The sequence below is a fragment of the Coenobita brevimanus genome, chromosome 65 (genome assembly GCF_032717465.1).
Source record: "Coenobita brevimanus isolate Jiangsu-jjx chromosome 65, ASM3271746v2, whole genome shotgun sequence".
NCBI classification, from domain to species: Eukaryota; Metazoa; Arthropoda; class Malacostraca; order Decapoda; family Coenobitidae; genus Coenobita; species Coenobita brevimanus.
The window spans coordinates 42,785,804-42,807,448 of NC_137018.1; the positions used below are offsets into that span (position 1 = coordinate 42,785,804).

At 40.5% G+C, this 21,645-nt stretch overlaps 1 protein-coding gene across 3 annotated transcripts in view; it reads right to left on the reverse strand.

Moving 5' to 3' along the window:
- Positions 1–507: 507 nt before the first annotated feature.
- lili (LMBR1-like protein lilipod) overlaps positions 508–21,645 on the reverse strand; it is a 103,869-nt gene continuing 82,731 nt past the window's right edge. For 2 of the 3 annotated variants that reach the window (XM_080276564.1, XM_080276562.1), the window contains 6 exons: positions 20,058–20,306; positions 18,043–18,230; positions 13,579–13,798; positions 7,089–7,245; positions 5,611–5,719; positions 508–611 (listed from right to left, as the gene is read on the reverse strand). In XM_080276564.1, the coding sequence (XP_080132690.1) occupies positions 5,614–5,719; positions 7,089–7,245; positions 13,579–13,798; positions 18,043–18,230; positions 20,058–20,306 (920 nt within the window). In that variant the 3' untranslated portion in view covers positions 508–611; positions 5,611–5,613. Of the gene's footprint in view, positions 612–4,765; positions 4,865–5,610; positions 5,720–7,088; positions 7,246–13,578; positions 13,799–18,042; positions 18,231–20,057; positions 20,307–21,645 lie in introns of those variants that run through there. The other variant, XM_080276563.1, reaches the window with a different exon arrangement.

A 21,645-nucleotide genomic window follows, 5' to 3' on the forward strand; every position in this document is an offset into this window, starting at 1 on the left:
GGGGATTAGTCAACCCTGTACAGCTGCAAGGTAGGGATCTGGAAAATAAAGAAGTAAAAGCATGGTGTAGTTGCTTTCATTCAAATGCTGAAGTTCATATCACGAAAAATAACAGAACACAGTGTAGCCTCATTATAATGGAAGAACTGGGGGAAAACGTGGACAATATATCTGACAGCCCACTATATAACACGTCCAATAGGGATGCATTTTACTGGGCCTAGATGTTGGTATATAAATGAAAAATAGTCAAGTACGTACCCAAGTAGGAAATGTTGTAAAACATCAATACATCAATATAGTATGGGGTTAGTCTGTGTTCAATGGTACACAGTAGATGAATATGCAATACAAAACTAGAGATAGCCCACATTTCAACAGATAATGAAAGAAATACCACGCCTGGTTTGGTAATTAACAAATACAGTATGTCCAGCAAGTCAGTGGATGTGCTCCTCATACCAGACCTTGGTTCTGTATACAACAAAATTTACTGGTAAGGTCAAGGGGACCATTATTTTCAAAATTTATTATAAACAGGTCTGTTACAACAAAGTCTCGCTGTGGTGATACTTGCATCCATAATCTGTTACCTCTAACAAGAACCCTTCCTGGAAAAGTACAAAAAAAACATATACAATAATTTTTTCTGAAATTTTCGGCTCCAACACAAAACCTTACATTTATCTTTTCATTATCTGCATTAGATTACCTACCTATCTACTGCCAGATGCCTCAATCCTGTAAGGGGTGGCCACAAACAAATCGCCTCCACGTGAGCGTAGGAGCCCGGGGCTATACACAAGTGTTTTCTTAGTGTTTAGGATTATATTACATTATGAAATGTGTGTTCTGACATCTAAAAACAGCCAAAAAAACACAGAACACTGCCAAAATTAGGAGGGGTACTGTGCATATAGGTAGGGTTTTTTGTTGTTGTTGTTTATGCAGTGTTCTTAGTGTTTAGGATTATATTGCATACTGTACTGCAATGTGTGTTTTGATATAAAAAAAACAGCCAGAAGACCGCAGAATACTACCAAAATTAGGAGAGGCACTGTGCATATTGGTAGTTTTGTTTGTTTGTTTGTTGTTTATGTGTTGTTTTCTTTGTATTTAGGATTATATTGCACATTCCAATGTGTGTTTTGATGTGTAAAAACAGCCGAAAAAATGCAGGATGTTGCCAAAAATAGGAGGGGTACTGTACATATTGGTAGGGTTGTGCATATTGGTAGCATTTTTGTTGTTGTTGTTGTTTATGCATTGTTTTCTTTTGTGTTTAGGATTATACTGCATTTTGCAATGTGTGTTTTGATGCCTAAAAACAGCCAAAAGACCGCAGAACACTGCCAAGTTTAAGAGGGGTACTGCACATATATATTTTTTTTAATGCATTGTTTTCTTAGTTTAAGATTATACTGCATATTGCACTGTGTTTTGATGTCTAAAAACAGCCAAATTACTGCAGAACACTAACAAAATTAGGAGGAGTACTGTACATATAGGTCGGATATAGGTAGTATGTTGGGTATAGGTTGGGTATGGGTACAGTAGGGGATACTGCTCCGCATCCAGACAATGCCCATTTCTGGTTATGTCTTTGGCTCTATTGTCAGATAATTGAGGGATTACTGTATTAAGAAATGAAGCAGCCCAAATGGGTGTGAAAATCTGAAATCTCTACCTTTAAGAAAATCAAGGACTAAGGTGAATGCAAGTTCAAAGCTCCACTTCCCCCACCTGGCATACATAAATTATTGCCCTGACGAATCTCAACAATCATCAGAAGGCAGTTAAAGATGACCCTTCTCTTACTGTCAGGCAAATTAATGAGAAAAAAAATGCATTTACCAGGTAATCTATCTTTGAAATATGATCAACAATCTATCCATGATTATCCCAGGTATAGGAGCTTTGGCGTAGGGAATAAAACATTCCTCACAGCAAAGCAGGGAGGGAAGAAGCCTGAACTTTGTAGAAAATATGCTGACTGGGACTTTTTTAAGTGGAGATTGGTGCTTTTGAGTTATGAGGTCAATGTTTATATGACTATCAACAAGGTGTTTATCATCACCACCACAGTGATATTTACATCCCGAAGTACACAGATGAAATGATCAAGCAGCCTAAATCACCATGACCTTGGGCTAACTCTCATAATTCAGTCATGTGAGACACATTTTCCTAAAATAAGGACTTGCTGCTCAACATTTAACTCTGAATGGCCCATGCCACATAGGCATAATCAGACAATTTAAATGATTTGTGCAAAGCTGCATGTGTTGGACATCGTTTTGTTTCATTTTTGAAGGCTCCAACATGCCTGCATGCGTCGGCCTTGGTCACCTGATGGCAGCTCTCCATGGTACTTGATCTCTAGCAGCTTCCGTATTTAGTTCCTTATCCCTGAGGTCGCACTTAATGACCTCGTCCCAGGTCTTTTTCGGTCTAACCCTTGCTATCCTACCCCCAACATTAACACTTTTGACTTTCTGCACCCAATTATCATCCCCCATCCTCTCCAAGTGCCCAAACCAACTCAATCTACCTCTCCTCGTCACAACGTCAATACACTCCAGTCCCATTCTACCTCTCAACTCTTCCATCATAAACCTAGCCCTCCCAGGCTTCACACTCACGGACGCATTAATCACTGCCATTTTTGTATGTTTCAGCCTATGAATATCCTCCTCCTTTACTGCCCAGGTCTCACTACCATACAACATTACACTCCTAACAAATCTCACACACAAAGATCCCTTAGCATGGAGGGAGAGCCCTCTTAATGTCAGGAGAGGCAACAGCTCCCTGAACTTCTTCCAACCACTCCTCACTCTAGCCACAAAGCTAGCTCCAGCCCCACCTCCAGCACAAAACATGTCTCTGAAATAACAAAACTCTTCCACACAATCAGGAGGTTCACCAGCAAGTTCAATCCTTTCATGCCTGGTAATCCCCATATGCTCTCCCCGACACACCGCATATGTGAAATCTATGTTATCTTGCAGTCTACCTCTACTACCACTACATCTTTTATGCACCCACTTATCACAAATACTGCACAAGATGGAATCACTTTCCACGCCCTTGTGGTAAATCGCACATGGCCACTCCCCCTCTTCTTTGACAGTACCGCCCCCAGCCCTAGATACCATCACTTTTGTTTTATCTGCATTTACTCTTAAGCCCTTGTGCCCCATATCACCTCTCCATTTCCTAAATCTATCCTCTGCCTCCCTTTCATTCTCTGGAACCAACACCAAATCATCAGCATAAAACATCTCCCACAAGAGTCAATTTCTGAAGCCACGTGACAGGGCTTCAAGTACCATAAGAAACAACAAGGGGTTCAAGACTGTCCCCTGATGCAAACCAACATTCACAGAAAACTCCTCACTCAAATCTCCATTCACTCTTACCTGGGAGCAAGCACCCACATACATGAGCATAACCACCCTAACCGGCCACTATTCGATCCCAAGCTTTCTCATTGCCAACTTCATCACCTCTCTAGGGACTCTGTCAAAGGCTTTCCCCAAATCAACAATAAAAAAGTACAGTTCCCTCTTCTTTCCTATATATTTTTCCTGAACCTGTCAAACAATGAATATGGCATCAGTGGTCCCTTTGCCTGGAAAAAACCCAAACAGCATCTCATCAATATCTCACTCTTTCTCTAATCATATCTTCAAGAACTCTCTCAAATACCTTCATTATCTGGTCCAAAAGCTTCATGCCTCTATAATTTTGTTTTTCCAGGGCAACACTCTTCCCCTTGTAAACATTTACAATTATACTCTTCAGCCAATCATCTGGGACGACACACTCATATATGAGGTGCTCTGAGCCAGAGGGGTGACCGTCCACTTTGCTTATTTTCGGTAATTACTGTAGTTGTTAAACTCGACATGGTTAATTATACAACATTTTATTGTTTAGCTTGAAAGTGCTAGCCAAGACGATTAAAATGGTGGTAAACTTGACATGTTTAAAGTATATTACAGTTTGATAATTAGTTGTCAAAGCAAATATGCAAACTGTACGGTCGCCCCTCTGGCTCGGAGCACCTCATGTATTCGTATTTATCAAATCAGTGAGCCTCACTCCTATATCTCCTGAAGCTCTGAACACATCTGCAGTCAACCCAGACACACCTGCTGCCTCCCTCACATGCATCCTGCCTATTGCCCTGCTCACAGTAGCAGTGTCAATCAAAGGCCACGGGCCAGACATTGGATCAGTGACCAACCCCACTCCTATATCCCCTGAGGCTTTCAACATTTCTGCTGTCAACCCAGACACACCTGCTGCCTCCCCTACCTGCATCCTGTCTATTGCCCTGCTCACAGTAGCAGTGTCAATCAGATGCCAAGGGCCAGACACTGGATCTGTCTGTTGGCTCCAAACCTTCCCTGTCCCAGTCAAAATCCTCCTTCAACAACCAGCTGTAGTGCTCTCTCCAGGCATCTTTAATATCCCCACTGCTCACCACTACCTTTCCTTCATCATTTTTCACACATTGCTCACCTATGATATCCCTGTTCTCCCTCTTCATTTGATTTGACCTTAAATATCATATTCTTCCTTTCCCACTATTTAGGTTATCAAGGAAAAGTCTCCCAGATTCAGATTTGTCCTATAAACCTCTCTTCTAACCCTATGCTTTGCAGCCAAGTATTCCTCTCTGCTACCACCCTTTCTCCACTCCTGGAGAAGCCTTTTCTCTTTAACTGCAGCTTCTACACCCTTATCTCACCACCAAAAAGTGTCAAAAGTTTTCTGCATTAACTGTAAGGGAATTCTTGCATGGCAAGGAGTTTTTGTGGTGAGAATTACTGGGACCAGGACACGCTGCAGGTTCCTAATGGACAAAATAACATGGATTCCATCAGCATTGATGTTTGGCAGAATGAATTAACTGTGCATAACAGTACTCCACTGAACAGCAAATTAAGTATTTACTCTCAGCATGCATTAGGTCATCATGAACTATAATTAACATAAAATCCATTTCATAAATATTCAATATTAATCATCTATAATCCACAACAGTTGGTACTACATCACTACTATCACCACCACCTCTGATGCTGTGCTACCTCCTGGGAGCCCATAAGCTGGGTATTTCTAAAGCAGAAACATCTAAAGGCTGTTTTCCCTTAACCTGCTTCTTTTCTCCCTTTTTTTTTTTTTTTCTTAGCAAGATAGCAGTTGATCACTACAGCTTGACATCCTTGCTCCCCATCCATCCATCAGCCAATCCAATACTGTTTGTGAAATCACAAATGTAGGAGCCCAGGGCTAGGCTACTCTGTCTAGGTATTTAAGGAAAGAATTACCTGTCATTTGATTCCAAGCACCATTATTTGAGGCCTCAACCTCCAACCATCCCTGGAACCCTTGTGGATCACATCTGGCTGGAGTGACTAAACCCATCAAACATCAAAATGCAGACAAATGGACAAACACACACACACACAAACTATTCAGCATCTTCCAAGGATATGTCCTTTGTCATGCTTTAAAATATGCAGCCAAAAGAATAATACAGTTATACAGTACAGTACTGTACTTTTTTACTTTCTTGAACTCTTCCTGTTTGCTTACCTGCTATTCCTCCTTTATATTGCCAGGGTTCATCATTGTGCCACTCATGACCTGTGCTGGAAGCTTGAAGGTGTCACGTTTCACCAAGGTCATTGCCAGGAGCTTAAATCTACAGAAAAAAATATATATATATATATATATATATATATATATATATATATATACATATATATATATATATATATATATATATACATATATTATATAGTATATATATACATTAGTAGTAGTGATACAATGTAGAGCTCCGTTAATTTATATTTCTTTGTTATCAGGTGAAATAATACAGTGGGGTCTCCCAGTATGCAAGAATATTGTTGGCAAAATGCGCTGCATACTGGATATTTTGCATATGGTATTAGAAACCACTGAATCAGTGGAAATAAACGTATATGGTTGACACTTCACTCCATCTTTGCCATTTACAGTACTTCCCCATTATTGACTATCATTTTACGAAAGACTTTTGCTCAATGAAAACTAACAGAACTGTGATCGTAGTGTGCTAGGTAGCACTCCATTTCCATAATTGCAGGATTAACAACCTTACTGCACCCGTCCACTTGCTGGCTTCCATAAGCCTTGACAGTTTGTAAAATCTGCTCCACGTTCAAGAGAATGTTCCTCACTGCTGATTCGTATATTAAGTTCACGTCCAATGTCTGAGTTCCTTTTACCTTGCTTATTCAGCTCTATAATCTTCATTTTCAGTTCCAAAGTGATCCTCTTATTTTTGGAATGAAGCAGTGGGGCCATGATGTAACAGGTGTGCAAGAGTGGGTCTTGTATGATGTTAAAAACACCATAATATGGATGCGCAGCGCAGGCAGACACAGACTGAGAGTCTCGAGAGACGCTGTGAGGGATGGAAAGGGCAGGAAACCGATCAGGCATCAGGTGTTAGCTTCGGATACTATCATTTTGAACAGGTACACCGTTTTCTCTTTGCTTTCAGATGACAATTCACATTTTAGAATCACATTTCACATGCTTTATTTTTTATTTTTTATTTATTTATTTTTTTTAAGATTGAGTTCGCATACTAGGTGTTTCGCATATTGAGATCCCACATACTGGGCGACCCCACCGTATTCCTTTAATTCACTGTCTGACAGGGCAATATTTAGATAATTTATTTTAGCAACCACTAAATACAATTTCACTTGGATGAAAAAAATCACACCCATCTACAGCTTACGATGCTGAAGGTCCATAGCTACAGTAAAATGACAGCTGAATGCATCTTGCATTTCTGATTACAATATATCCTCACCTTATGTTATGAAAACAGGCAAATCATTGTACAATTTACCATACGATTAAAAAAAAAAGTACATGAAAATATGCTTTCTGTTAAAGGAAACTATTTTCCCTCAACACTAAAATGGTACAGTCTAACTTTTACTAACTTTGGTTGCTAATTCTCTGAGAATGGTAGTATAAGCGAAGATTTATTTTTAAATATCCAAATCACTAACCTCATATATATTTCATGTCTGATGGTAGCAGTGAACTTCTTGACGAGGCACCATGCAGCAGCAGTAGCAAAAAGAATATTGTAGCCCAGCACAATCCAGAAATTGCCTAGCCAGCTGATCTTACCAAAGTCTCCCAGCAAATCAAAATTGGTGATACCTGCATGGGGAGATTAAATTTTTTATGTACAGCCAATAATATTTTATGATCATTTACTGCACGCAGTACAGTATACCCTCAATATAATGAACTAATGAGTACCAGACCCTTGACATTAAAAGCTGAAAGTTCATTAAAGCCAAACACCATGCTGTTCAGTAACTTCCCAACAAAGATCATTACTATTTTGCGGTCATTTGCTTCGTACAGTACAGTACACCCTTGATATAATGAACTAATTGGTACAGACCCTTGTCGTTAAAGCTGAAAGTTTGTTAAAGCCAAACACCATGCTGTTCATTAACCTCCCTGATGTCATGGCTTTACCGAACAAAGATCATTAAATACAGAGCGCTGTTCGACTGTACAATCATACACAATAACATACAACTAGGTCTGAATGGCTCTTTTTCTCAATAAACACTCTATTCATGGCTCCTCTTATGATGCTGTTCACCCAGACACTGATGCAGCACTCTGCAGGATGTGGAGGATTATGTGTGTGTGTTCTTACCTAATTGTATCTTTACAATAATGAGTCAGCTCTTACTGCCCCATGTATTAAACCATTTCTATCACACATATCCTTAAATTTATGAATACTTTTGGCACATACCACTTCATTCAGTAGTGCATTCCACTAATCAATTGCCCTATTTGGGAAACTGAATTTCCTTACGTCTTTAACGCCTCTCTTTTTATGTAGTTTTTTGTTGTATCCTCTTGCTGATGCTTCCCCATAGGTTATGTATTCATTTATGTCTATTTTCTCTTTCACTGAGATGCATTTATAAAGCATAGTCATGTCTCCTTTTTTCCTTCTCCCCTGTTGTGTTGGTAGATTCAATTTTTTCTAGTCTTTCTTCATAGCTTAGGTCCCTTAAGCTTGGTACCCAAGCTTATTCTGAGATGAGGATTCTAAACTACTGATGCACATACCAGGGTTCGTCTGATGAGTGACATTATTATCTTTCTCTGCATGTCTTCATTTATATATGTGAATGCTATTCTCATATTAGCAAGCAGTGTATGCATGTTACGTACCTTCTCACTAGTGTGGTCAGCCGGAGATAGTCTGTTATTGATAATCACTCCTAGGTCCTCCGTTTCTCATATGTGTAGTGTTGAACTTCCTAACTTATAATCCCAATCTGGCCTTTTTTCACTTTTACCAAACTTAATTACATGACATTTGTCCACAATAAATTCCATTTGCCATTTACTACCGTATTCATGAAGTTTACTTAATTCTTCTTGTAGCTCTCTGGAAGAATCTGTTGGCAGTTTTCCTTTGTATTTTTGCATCATCAGCAAACATATTTAGACAGCTCCATTTCCAATGTTACTGTCTATGTTATTTATCTAATATACTATAGCAATAGCCGTGTGTCTGTGCATGTGTGTATTTTGGGCAGCCGAAACTACACAATGAAATCACACCAAAATTGGCACAAAAATTGCAAAAAATTCACTGGTGTGAAAAAATTTGGTCCAATCACGACTGAAAAACTTTTACTATATTTCATGAGCGATCAAATTTTAATAAAAAAACGTCGCTCCCAGTGCCCGGTCGGTTGCCGTGGCCGAGTGGCTAATATCTCGGACTTGTGAGCGGACAACTTGAGTTCCATTCCCAAAGCTGCAAATAACATGATCAATTGGTTAGCTGGAAAAAATCCAAGTGACAACGTTAGACTTGAACAGCACATGAACAGAGCATCATAGGCCCTTCAATGTCGCCTTGATGGCTGATAGTGACAACGTTGCACTAGAACAGCACATAAACATGACTCGGATTACCCGAAATGATCGCAATGCGCACACAAAGCGTGAGGAAACGAGTAAGAAGCACGAGGAAACAAATACAAAACACGAGAAAGCAAGCATGAGGCACGAGAGCCCTCCGCAGGAGCAAGTGCAAGATGGCCCGAAGGGGCCACGAGCACTTGTATATGATAGAAAAATAATTGGTGCCAGCACTGAGCCCTGCAGAACTCCGCTAATAACTCCCCTCCCTGATGAGTAATTTCCCCTTAGTACTGTTCTCTCTTCCCTTTTTCTGAGAAAATCCAGCATCAAATGGGCCTTGGTTACCTTCTTGATGGTACAGTTTCCATAAAAGTCTTTGGTGTGGTACTCTATCAAATGCTTTCTTGAAATCTGAAGAGATACTGTCCATCTATCCTTCTCTTTTCTGTAATGTTTCTGTAACTCTATCATAGTAGCTTAATAGATTTGTATCCATCCATCCATCATCCAATCCTGTATTCCCCCATGAGGAACGTAGGAGCCCAGGGCTAGGCAAGTTGATCCTGACATTTAAGATGACAGTGACCAGCCTCATTCATCCCTGAGTGGCATTACATGAGCAATAAACCCCAACCACCCCTTGGATATAAACCTACTCAGGCTCAATCCAACTGGAGCATCTTAGTTACCCACTAAACCACCAGGCATCATAATTTGGTTATATGGTTACCACCCAGCATAGTATATGATTTCCTGGTGTACAAGAACCCACTTGGCTTGTCATTCAGTGTAGAGTCACCCACAGACAGAAGGAAGGGGAAAGAAAGAAGGAAAGAAGGACGTAAGAGGAAGGAAGGAAGGAAAGAAGGAAGAAAGAGATGAAAGGGCAGTCATCCGAGAGCAGCATTACATCTAGTGAGTGGATGGTGAGTGCTCCCCCCTCCCGAAAAAATAATCAGTAACACATGATTTTCCCTTTCTAAAACTGAACAGCCTTTTTGTTATTATACTGTGTTTTTCTTGGTGGTTTACCCAAACTTTTCTTATCAGCTTCTCTAGTACCATATCTTACAACACTGGTCAATGATACCGGTTGGTAGCTCAGTGAATTCTGTCTACTCCCTTTCTTGAATAAGGGAACAATGTTTGCTTTCTTCCAAATATCAGGCAGTTTACCTTGACCTAAGGATTCCTTGAATATTCTTAACTCTTCTGCACATTCATGTAGCATCCAACCTGAAATTTCACCAGGAAAATATGCTTTTCCTTTGTCTAATTGACTTAACTCTTCCTGTACTTCTTTTTTCAATATTTGTATTTGGTAGTCTGTGTAGGTATGCATGTTCCATATCATCTCTCTCAAAATTATTTTCTTTTGTAAAAACTTACTGGAAATTATTATTTAGTGCTTCACGAATATCTTTCTCTTGTGTATAGATGACCCCCTTGTCCGTAATGGACAGCATTTTATCTTTAACTTTGGGTTTGCTTCGGATGTAGGTGTAAAAAAGCTTAGGTTGATCACTACTTTTATTTATAATGTCTTCCTCAAACTGTCTTTGAGCTTCCCTCCTTATTTTTGTATAATCATTTCTTGTCTGTTTATACGAGTAGTTGTTATATGCGCTCTCACTATTGTCTTCTGTATCTATTCCACAGCCAATCTTTTTTTTCTTTTGATTTCTTACATTCTGTATTAAACCATTTCTTTATTTTCATTTCTGTTTCATTGTGCTGAGGGATGTAATTTTAGACTCCAATAACAAAAATTACAAATTTTCTATATATAACATTTAAATCTTGTCCTCTTAGTTCCTTTTCCCAATCTACTTCTAAGATGTACTTCTTAAAGTCATGGCAGTTGCCCTTTTTGTTGATCAGACTCTTTGTATCTCTCATTACTGGTAACTATGTCATATGCAATCAGTAAGTTGCAAAATTATACTGCATGGTAGCTTTTGCCGAATGGACGGTGATACATTATAGTGTCAATATCATATTCCTGCCCAGTAAATATAAGATCTAGTACTGATGCATCAAAAAGTCCTCCTTTTCTTGCGTTTTCTTTTACATGCTGTGTTACGAAAAACTCCTGCACAAGATCAGGAGCTTTTGATCCCAAACGTTTTCATGACTTCTTACATCTAAAGTATTCTAATTTATATTTGTATTGAGATCTCTAGTTAATATAATTCTTTTAGATTCCTTTTCCATTCTATATAGTAATGCTCTTGAACTCTGAATTGTACTCTCTGTCATGTCTTCATATCTGCCTCTTTCCCAAGTGTTTGTTTTGGGTGGAATGTATTGATTTGCCACAATTACTTTCTCTTCACATCTGTTAATCTCTACTGCAATCAGTTCTACTTGTGAAGGTATATCTAGTTCTATTCCTTTGACTTGTAGATTTTTCTTTGTTAGGATTATAATTCCTCCTCCTTTTCTTAAATCTCTGTCTCCTCTCTATATACTGTATTCCTCTATGTTTATGGTATCATTTGACATCTCTGGGGTTAACTTAGTTTCATTTACTCAAATAATATGTGGTTCCTTTTCTTTGGTATAGTCTTCCATCTGCAATAATTTAGATACCATTCCATCTACATTTGAGTACATAAACTTAATCACCTTGTTTACATACTTGCCATAGCTTACTTCTATTACCTTCCTTCTTTTTATTCCCTGTTGGTTATGCACCAATTTCATACCTGCAATCCAATTACTTTGTAAAAAATTTTACTCTTTTCTTCCCCTGATCTTTCCTCGTTCTTTGTTTTTGCTTCCTCCCTCTTCTCTTTTAATATTCCCAATTCCTCCTGAGTTAGGCATAATTTAATCCATACTTTTTAAATTCCTCGTTTTCCATGAGTTTATTTGCTGTTTTTAGTATTGCCTCCACTGTGTTCACACTCTGGAAGGTTACTTTTAGGGGCCTTGTCTTATTTCTCTCATATCTCCCTAGCCTTTTGTGTTCCTTGATGTCTTTGTCACTGATTTCCTCTGATACTTCCTTCAATATGCTCATTATATTTGCCATCTCCTTTTTCTCTTGAAATTTTGTTTTTTATTTCTTCCTCCTCTATGCCGGTGATTACTATAGATTTATTGATATTTGCAGAATCTTTGACCAATTTGGGGTTATTTTGCATTATTTTCTTCACTTCTTTTCTAATGCTTTTTTCTTTGACTCATGTTTCTAAGTCTTTCTTAACTTTCACCATTTCTGCATATGTAGTTTCCACATCATCTATTTATAACTTTGCATCACATCATTCACCTGGGTTAGCTTCTCTTCAGTATCATTTATTTTGGTCTATCAGACTACTTGCTTGCCCTTAGCAATCTCTGTATCATTTTTGAATTCCTCCATAATAGTCTCATGGTTAAAAACCGTACTTGCCATTTCAGTCATCTTCCTTTTAAGTGAACCTACCCAACCGTCACCTCATCTGTTGTTGTCTCTTTCCTGTTTAATTCCTTTATTAATTTTCCATTTTCTTCCTTCTGCATAAGTAGCTGTTTCTTAATGCCATCTATTTCACTTTAAAATGCCCTTTCCAATCTGTTCACCCTTTCTACTAATTTGTTGAATGTTTCCATTTCAACTAGTTCCTGGTAGAAATCATCCTGTTTTCTACCCCTTTCTCTCTTCCCAGCTCCTTCCATATTCACTTCACTTCATATGGTGGTCCTTTTTATGTTAATAATAAGAACAGAAAATGTTTTTACTTACAATTTGTGCATCTTAACTTGCACGTGGTGCCGTATGGTAGTCGAAACAGCTGTGAGTCCTGTGACTTGATCAACACATTCCTGCACTAACCAGTTATGTTCTGTTATTTGGGCAACACTTTGCTTAACCTTGCTCTAATATTTTAAATACCATTTAGGTAAACCCTGTACAGAGCTTGACTCATACAAAGATACTATTTAGGTATAGCCAGTTGTATATGAGTGTTCAACTTAGAGCGAGGTGATACGACATGTTTACTCTCTGACGCCTACTCTGTGTGTGTGTGTGTGTGTGTGTGTGTGTTGGGATGACACGCTAGTTGGTGTTTCATGCGCGTCCATTCTTTTACCAAACGAAATTCGTTAAACGGGCATAATGTTCTGTCAGCTCAAGGTGGTCATTAAAACCGAAATTCCTTAAAAGAGGGTTTGGTATATCGTGGGTATACTGTATAATGGTCTTACACAAAATGCATTTTGACAACACAGATACAGTGCCTGTATTTAAGCAATCAATAAACGATTTAAAAAGTATTGCATTTCAGGTACAGAATATATCACTCTCAATCAAAGAGAACGGTTTCATTAAAGTACTGACTCAAGCTATACATTCTCAACAATGGGTATAAAATCTACATCTAAAATAGTCAATATTGAAGCTCTGTCCTTCAGTTACATTAAAACAAACCATCCACCAGTATAACAGACAAGCCACCATGCATTTTCAACAATAAATATAAATTCTACATCTAAAATAACCAATAATTAAGCTCTTTCCTTCAGTTACATTAAAACAAAATCGGTATAACTGACAAACTACAAGAAAGAGGTAACAAACAAAGATTAACTCACCAAGTGTGCGCGCAAGGAGTGGCAAGGCAGACGACATGATGAGGACGACAACACAGTTAGCAATGACGTGGACCATGGGTGTGTCACGTGGGCGGGGGCGGATGCGAGCCACCAAAGGGAGGGAGTAGCACCCCAGCAGCGATGCAGCAATCAGGTACAGGATCAGCACCACCTCTAGTGCCGCTCCTACTGGTCCCAGCACTGATAACAGGACCATACGCTGCAGGAAGAAAGAGAAAGAGAAAGATTAAAATACCACCATCCTCCAAACCCATTTTCCCATGATCAAAGCAGGTAGGGAGATCCAAAGCAAGATTCTCTGATATATCTGAGAACATATGGTAAATCTAAGGCATGAGCAAACCTCAGACACATCCTCTCCTTCCTGTGGCACAGGGATGACAATGCTGTCTGACACTCAAATGCTGGGCGGTAAAGTTGCAAATTTTATATGCCAATACAAACAGAGTGAAAAAATATGGGGTATAAGAGGGTGGTTCCAGGTCCTTATTCCTGCCCCTTTCAGTCATCTTTAACAACAAACAGATGATAGATTGGTACTATTCTTTTCCCTCACAAATGGTTCTCTAAAGCTATTGACCTCTCCAACTTTACCCAGATATGCCTTAATCCCAAAAGGGTTGGTCACAAACAAACTGCCTCACTGTCACCCGGTCCTCCACCGTCAGAGGGCCCTCCCTCTAAATCACACCACCCCTGTTTATATATCTCTCTGACTCATCTCTCCATCCTCAATCTCCCCATCCCCTTCTCCCCTTCCACCTTGCTCACATAAGCTCTTCTAGTCAATCTCTTCATTCTTTCAAAATGTCTGTTGCATCTCGGAGTACTTCCCCTACTCTTTTGGAATATCCACTACTATCTCTTAGGTCAAACACAGTCATTAAAACTGGGATATGGAAAAAAACAGCAAATAAATTCATAAAAGTATGCTCTGTTTCATAGGTTTTATAGTAAATATCATATTCCCTTCGCTTTTTGTCTCTATTTCAGCTTCTGTTATGTCTATTACTACCAAATTACCAAAATATCACAAAATAACAGTTGGGAGAAATACTCGTATATTGAGGTGGTTTGGGCATGTGGAGAGGATGGAGAATGAGAGACTTATGAGAAAAGCATATGTGAGTGAGGTGGAGGGGCAGAGAGAGAGGGGGAGGCTGATGATGAGTTGGAAGGATGAGTGGAGTTGGGGGGAGGGCAGTGAAATGGCAGGGGACAGAGCGACATGGAGGTGATTTGTTTGTGGTCACCCTTTATGAGATTAAAGAATCTGGCAATGGACAAACAGATAAGACATCTCATCTATATTTACACTTATACAATACTTTAGACCACATCCTGCATCTCCCCCCCCCACCTCCTGAAAATTAATAATTACAAGTCATAACACTGGGCTAGTAAAGCACCTCTATCATATCAGCCTCAAACTCACCTCACCACTCAAGGTCTAATAGACGAATCCATCACACTATTATTATGCTTTTGCTTTCAGATCCATGCACTCTCAAGTTATTTACTCATGATCTATTTCAGCTTCGAACACATTTCGTTACATCACACGAAGAGCATTAACATTCAGATTCCTATACTCACTCGCAACAGAATAAAATCATCTGGTGTTACCTAGAAAAGAATACAGTACTAGAGTAGTCTCAACCAGCTCAATTAAGAGATCGTTTTTGTTTTTGAAGGCTCCAACATGCTTGCGTGCACTGACTTTGGTCACCTAATGGCGGCTCTCCATGCTGCTCAATCTCTGGCAGCTTCCCCATTTACTCCCTTAACCCTAAGGTAACACTCAATGACCTCCTCCCGGTCTTTTTCGGTCCCCCTCTCACTACCCTATCCCCAAAATTAACATTTCTCACTTTCTGCACCCAGTTACCATCTCCCATCATCTCCACATGCCCAAACCATCTCAACCTACCTCTCCTCATCACAACACCTATACACTCTAGTTCCATAATGCCTCTCAACTCTTCCATCATAAACCTAGCCCCTCCAGGCCTTGCACTCAAGGACGCACTGCACATCCACCTAATCATTACCATTTCTGTATGTTTGAGCCTGCGAATATCCTCTTCCTTTACTGGCCAGGTCTCATTACCATACAGCATGATACTCCTAACACATGCCACATAAATAGCATGGAGGGACTGCCCTCCTAATGTCAGGAGAGCCAGCAGCTCCATAAACTTCTTCCAACCACTCCTCACTCTAGCCATAGAGCTAGCTCCTGCTCCACCTCCAGCACATAACATGTCTCCCAAATAACAAAACCTTTCCACACACTCAAGAGACTCACCAACAAGTTCAATCCTTTCACGCCTGGCAATCTCGAGCATTCGCACACATGAAATCAGCATTATCTCAGAGTCTACCTCTAATACCACTATATCTCTTATGCACTCATTTATCACAAACACTGCACGGGATGGAATTATTCTCCACGCCCTTTTGACAAATCTCACACGGCCACTCTCCCTCTTCTTTGACAGTACCACCCCCAGCACTAGATACCATGACTTTTGTTTTATCTGCTTTTGCATTTAAGCCCTTGTGCCCCATACCATCTCTCCACTTCCTAAATCTTTCCTCCGTCTCCTTTTCATTCTCTGGAACCAACACCAAATCATCAGCATACAACATCTCCCACAGAAGTCCATTTCTGAAGTCACATGAGAGGGACTCCAAATACCATGATAAACAACATGGGGCTCAAGACTGACCCCTGATGCAAACCAACATTCATGGAAAACTCATCACTCAAATCTCCATTCACCCTTACCTGTGTGCGAGCACCCACATACATTGCCGTAACGACCCTAACCAGCCGCTCTTCGATCCCAAGCTTTCTCATTGCCCACCTCACCACCTCGCTAGGGACTATGTCAAAGGCCTTCTCCAAATCAACAAAAACAAAGTACAGTTTCTTCTTCTTTCTTATATTTTTTTTTCCTGAAGCTGTCAAACAATGAACATGGCATCAGTGGTCCCTTTGCCTGGAAAAACCCCAAACTGCATCACATCAATATTCACTCTTTCTCTGATCATACCTTGTACAATTCTTCCATTACCTTCATTATCTGGTCTAAATGCTTCATGCCTATATAATTTCCTCTTACCAGGGCATCACCCTTCCCCTTGTACACATTTACAATTACAATCTTCAGCCAATCATCTGGGACAACACATTCATATATGATTGCATTTATTTGGTCAGTGACTAACATCACTCCTATACCTCCTCAGACTTTCAACATTTCAGCAGTCAACCCACACACCTATTGCCTTCCCCACCTGCATCCTGCCTATTGCCCTGCTCACAGAAGCAGCATTAATCAAAGGTCAAGGGCCAAACACTGGATCTGCTGGCTCCAAACCTTCCCTGTCGCAGTCAAACTCCTCATTCAACAACTGGCTGTAATGCTCTCTCCATGTGTCTTTAATATCCCCAATGTTCACCACAACCCTTCCTTCGTCATTCTTCACACACTGCTAACCTATGATATCCTTATTCTCCCTCTTCATCTGATTTGCCACCTTGAATATCACATTCTTCCCTTCCACATGATTTAGGTTATCAAGTACAACTCTGTGACTCAGGCTTTGCCCTGTAAACCTCTTTTTCCAGCCCTATGCTTGGCAGCCAAGTATTCCTCTTTGTCACCACCCTTCTTCCATTCCCGGAAAAGCCTTCTTTTCTCCTGAACTGCAGCTTCTACATCCTCATCCCACCACCAAGTCATTTTATGTCTTGGTGGGCCTTTTGTCCATCCACATACTGAATCAGTAACTCTCAAGAGGTTGGTCTTGAGGGCTCTGTACTGTTTGTTAACACTTCCATCCATGTCTCATTGTTCAGCCACAACTCTCCTCATTTTGCTATACAAGGCATCCCTTACTGCTTGGTTTTTCAACTTCCATATTTTCCTCCCAGGTGCATAGGTCCTCCTTTTCATCACACACTCCTTGTTTCATATAACTATAACATCCCTCACTAACCTCCTATTAACCCTCCTGACCAGAAGATAATCTGACTGCTATTTCCCCCAGACTCGTATATAATCATCCTACTCTCTCTTCCTAAACTGTGTGTTGCACACAATCATGTTCATTCCCCCCAAAAACTCAAGTATCCTTTCCCCTTCCTCATTTCTTGTACCATATGCACATCCCCCAAGTAATCCTTCATATCCTTGAGCTGCCTCACCTACGTGACCATTTAAATCCCCCCCCCTAAAACTACAATCTCAACATCCCCCATACCACTTACTACATGTATTAAGTCATCCCAAAATCTATCCTGAACTAATACTCAGGCTCCTATGACTCACTCTCTGCTGAATACAATTATACAGCATTTGTTGGAATAAAGTATTATAGCAATCCAGATTATGAAAAGGGTAGATCTTCAGTTACTCCACATCCTAGCCTTACCTTGCCCTGCTGTGCCTCCCCAAGTATAGCTGGGGCTGAGGCAAGAGGAAGAGCTTTGATGCCGACCAGCAGCTGCAGTGTGTTGAGGCCTACAATCACCACTGCTGTCCCCGTTAGTGCCAGTAGCAAAAGTAACGCCAAAGGGTATGCCAATGTACGCTGGAATATACCTGCTCTCCGGCGCTTCTCTGTTGGGGGAAGATTATGCTGGTGTTGTACTGTCCACTTAAACCTGACTGCCATCTCACCATCTTGAATGCTGGGCTTTAACAAGAAACTAATACTAGAATATGATGTTAGTCACAAAGTGTTATGGAATAGATACAGAGCCCAAGTACTGTCTTCCTGCCACTGAGCTATAGGAAATGTGCTGCAAAATGATGAAAATCCTCACCAAAGCAGATGAGCAACAGCAACTTTCTTCTTAGAAACAATGGAATACTCCTACACTTTAAATCTGTCCGTGATAAAGTGACAAAAAGATCCAGAGAATGAAACTAAAGATACTGTACTAAGAGCATGCACAGCATACTTCTGCTGGTATTACAAATTTACTGGTAGGTTTTGTTCTGCACAAATCTGTCAAAGCCATCCCCTGTCATGAAAGAGTACTAAGAGGATACATGGTACTGTACTGTCTGGAATGCTGTACTGCTTGACTGATGTGAGTACAGTACTGGACTAAGATCATAACACATGGTGTGCTGGTGCTGTACTTCCTTGTTACAAGAATGGCATGTACCTAACTGTGACTCCCAGTGTGATGTTACAGTGAATGGAGAGAGACTGAAAATGGTGAGATAGTTCAAATACCTAGGTACAGTGATGGAAGAGAGGAATGTGCAAAAGAAGTGGAAAGTAGAGTGACACAAGGAAGGAAGGTAGCTGGTGCTATGGAGACCTTGATAAGAAACAGAGGCTTGAGTGCTGCAGCTGCACGAGGCTTACATGAAGGAGTGTTAGTGCCAACTTTAACATATGGATGTGAGAGTATGATGTGGCATGAAAATGAAAAGTCAAGAGTGAGAGCGGTGGAGCTGGGACTGCTAAGGAACATATGTGGAGTGCAGAGAGTGGATAAGATACGAAATAATGTGATTCATGAAAGATGTGGTGCGAGGAAGTCTGCAGACACCAGAATCGAAGAAAGTGTACTGAGATGCTATGGTCAAGTGGAGAGAATGGATAACAAAAGAGTGGTGAAAAAGGTATATCTGAGAGAACCTCAAGGACAGAAGAGGAGAGTTAGGCCAAGGAAAAGGTGGAAGGATATGGTGGATGACTGTGTGAGGAAGAGATGTAAGGAAGTCAGTGAGGCTAGGGACCTGACAAGAGATCGAGCTGGCTGGATGAATGTTGTGAGCAGAAGTGCATGATCAGGGATTTGGCACCCTTTTTTAATGTGATGACGTCCAAATTGGCTCTATCAGATACGTTTATGTGACAGAATGTGGCGAATGTTTTTGGCGTATCAGATAGAGCCATGATTCCAAGGGCTTGAGTGATGAGTGAATGGAAGCGTGGCCCATTGGATTGGGCAAACTTTGGCTGTCTGGACGTTACTGCTCCTCACCCTGCCCTACGGTGGGAAAGGAGGTCTGGATGATGATGATGATGATGATGATGATGATGATGATGATGATGGATGATTGATGAAGACGATGACAACGACGACGACGATGATGATGATGATGATGATTGATGATGATGATTGATGATGATGATCATGATGTTGATTGATGATGATTATTGATGATGATGATGACTGATGATGATGATGAATGATGATGATGATGATGAATGATGATGATGATGACGACTGATGATGATGATGATGATGATGATTGATGATGATGATGATGATGATGATATGATGACTGATGATTATGATGATGATGATGACTGATGATGATGATGATGATGATAATGATGATGATGATGACTGATGATGATGATGATGATGATGATGATGATGATGACAACTGACTTACAGTCTCACACTAAACAGTACTAACCAAGCTTCATCCTCCTGTGTTTGGCATCATGGTACTGAGAGAGCAGTTCTTCCTCTGATGGTGTGGCTGCAAGAGAGCGAGTGATGGGCCGGGCATGAGGTGCATGAGGCCGGGCCAGAGTTCGAGCCAAGGCATCCTCTCGCAGTACAGCTGCCTGATGTTCTTCAGCCAGGTCGCGCAGAAAGCCAGGTTTCACCATTAGTCGACCCATTGCAGTGAACAGGTGTGCCAGGCCAACAGGAGTGCACACTGCCATAACATGGAAACATTACTACGAGTCAAGGGCAATGGTTGTGCTGTACTGTATGAAGGCTTCTTTGCAAAAACGTATTGCTTATAATCAGATGTAAAAAGCACAAAAAACTCATAAGACAACACAATATTTGATGGCAATTCACCCAAATGATATGCCTGTTAATTAAGTATTAAACTAAAACATCAATCAATGCAACAATACATTCTTGTACTACAGTATATACACTATAATTATATGAATCACTGTCAAAAGGTTGAAATCAATAACACTGTACCACAATTCATCACATATTAGGTATACACCTAATAAATTAAACTATGATGATGTGGATTTATCAGTGCAAGGAGGATGCATAAACGACCTATATACAGCCATGTGTTGGTTGCACGGGTGAGGGAGGTGGCGGTGGTAGATAAGTAGACAGTACACTATATAGTAATATGCTTAGGACAAGTATTTACATCCTGGCTGCAGCAGGGAACTGTTTCATGATTTCATAATAATAAAGTACAGAAATGGTAATGATTTGGTGGATGTCCAGTGCACCTCTTAGTGCAAGGCCTGGGGGGGTGCTAGGTTTATCATGGAAGGGTTGAGAGGTAGGATGGGACTGGAATGTACTGGTGTTGTGATGAGGAGAGGTAGACTGAGATGGTTTGGGCATGTAGAGAGGATGGGGGATGATAATTAGGTACAGAAAGTGAGAAGTGTTAATATTGGGGGCAGGGTAGTGAGAGGTAGAATGAAAAAGACCTGGGAAGAAGTCACTGAGTGTGACCTCAGGGTTAAGGGACTAAATAGGGAAGCTGCCAGAGATCGAGCAGCATGGTCAGCCACGATTACGTGACCAAGGCCGACACATGCAAGCATGTTGGAGCCTTCAAAAATGAAAATGAAAGTCTTCAGTATTATTCCAAAAGGCCTACCAACACTTCATAAGTACAAAGAACACCACCATATTGCTCTCTCTCTCTCTCTCTCTCTCTCTCTCCTAACCACACACACACACATGCATATACACACACAAACACACACACAAACACACACACAGGGGTTTGAACCTGGATTACTATACAGTTTGAACCTGGGTTAAATGTGGGTATGCCTGGGTAAGTGTGGGAATGTCAGGGTAAGTGTGGGAGGGAATGTCAGGGTAAGTGTGGGTATGTATGGGTATGTCTGGTTAAGTGTGGGTATGTGTGGGTATGTCTGGGCAAGTGTGGTATATGTCTGGGTAAGTGTGGGTATGTCAGGGTAAGTGTGGGTATGTCAGGGTAAGTGTGGGTATGTCTGGGCAAGTGCGGGTATGTCTGGGCAAGTGTGGGTATGTCT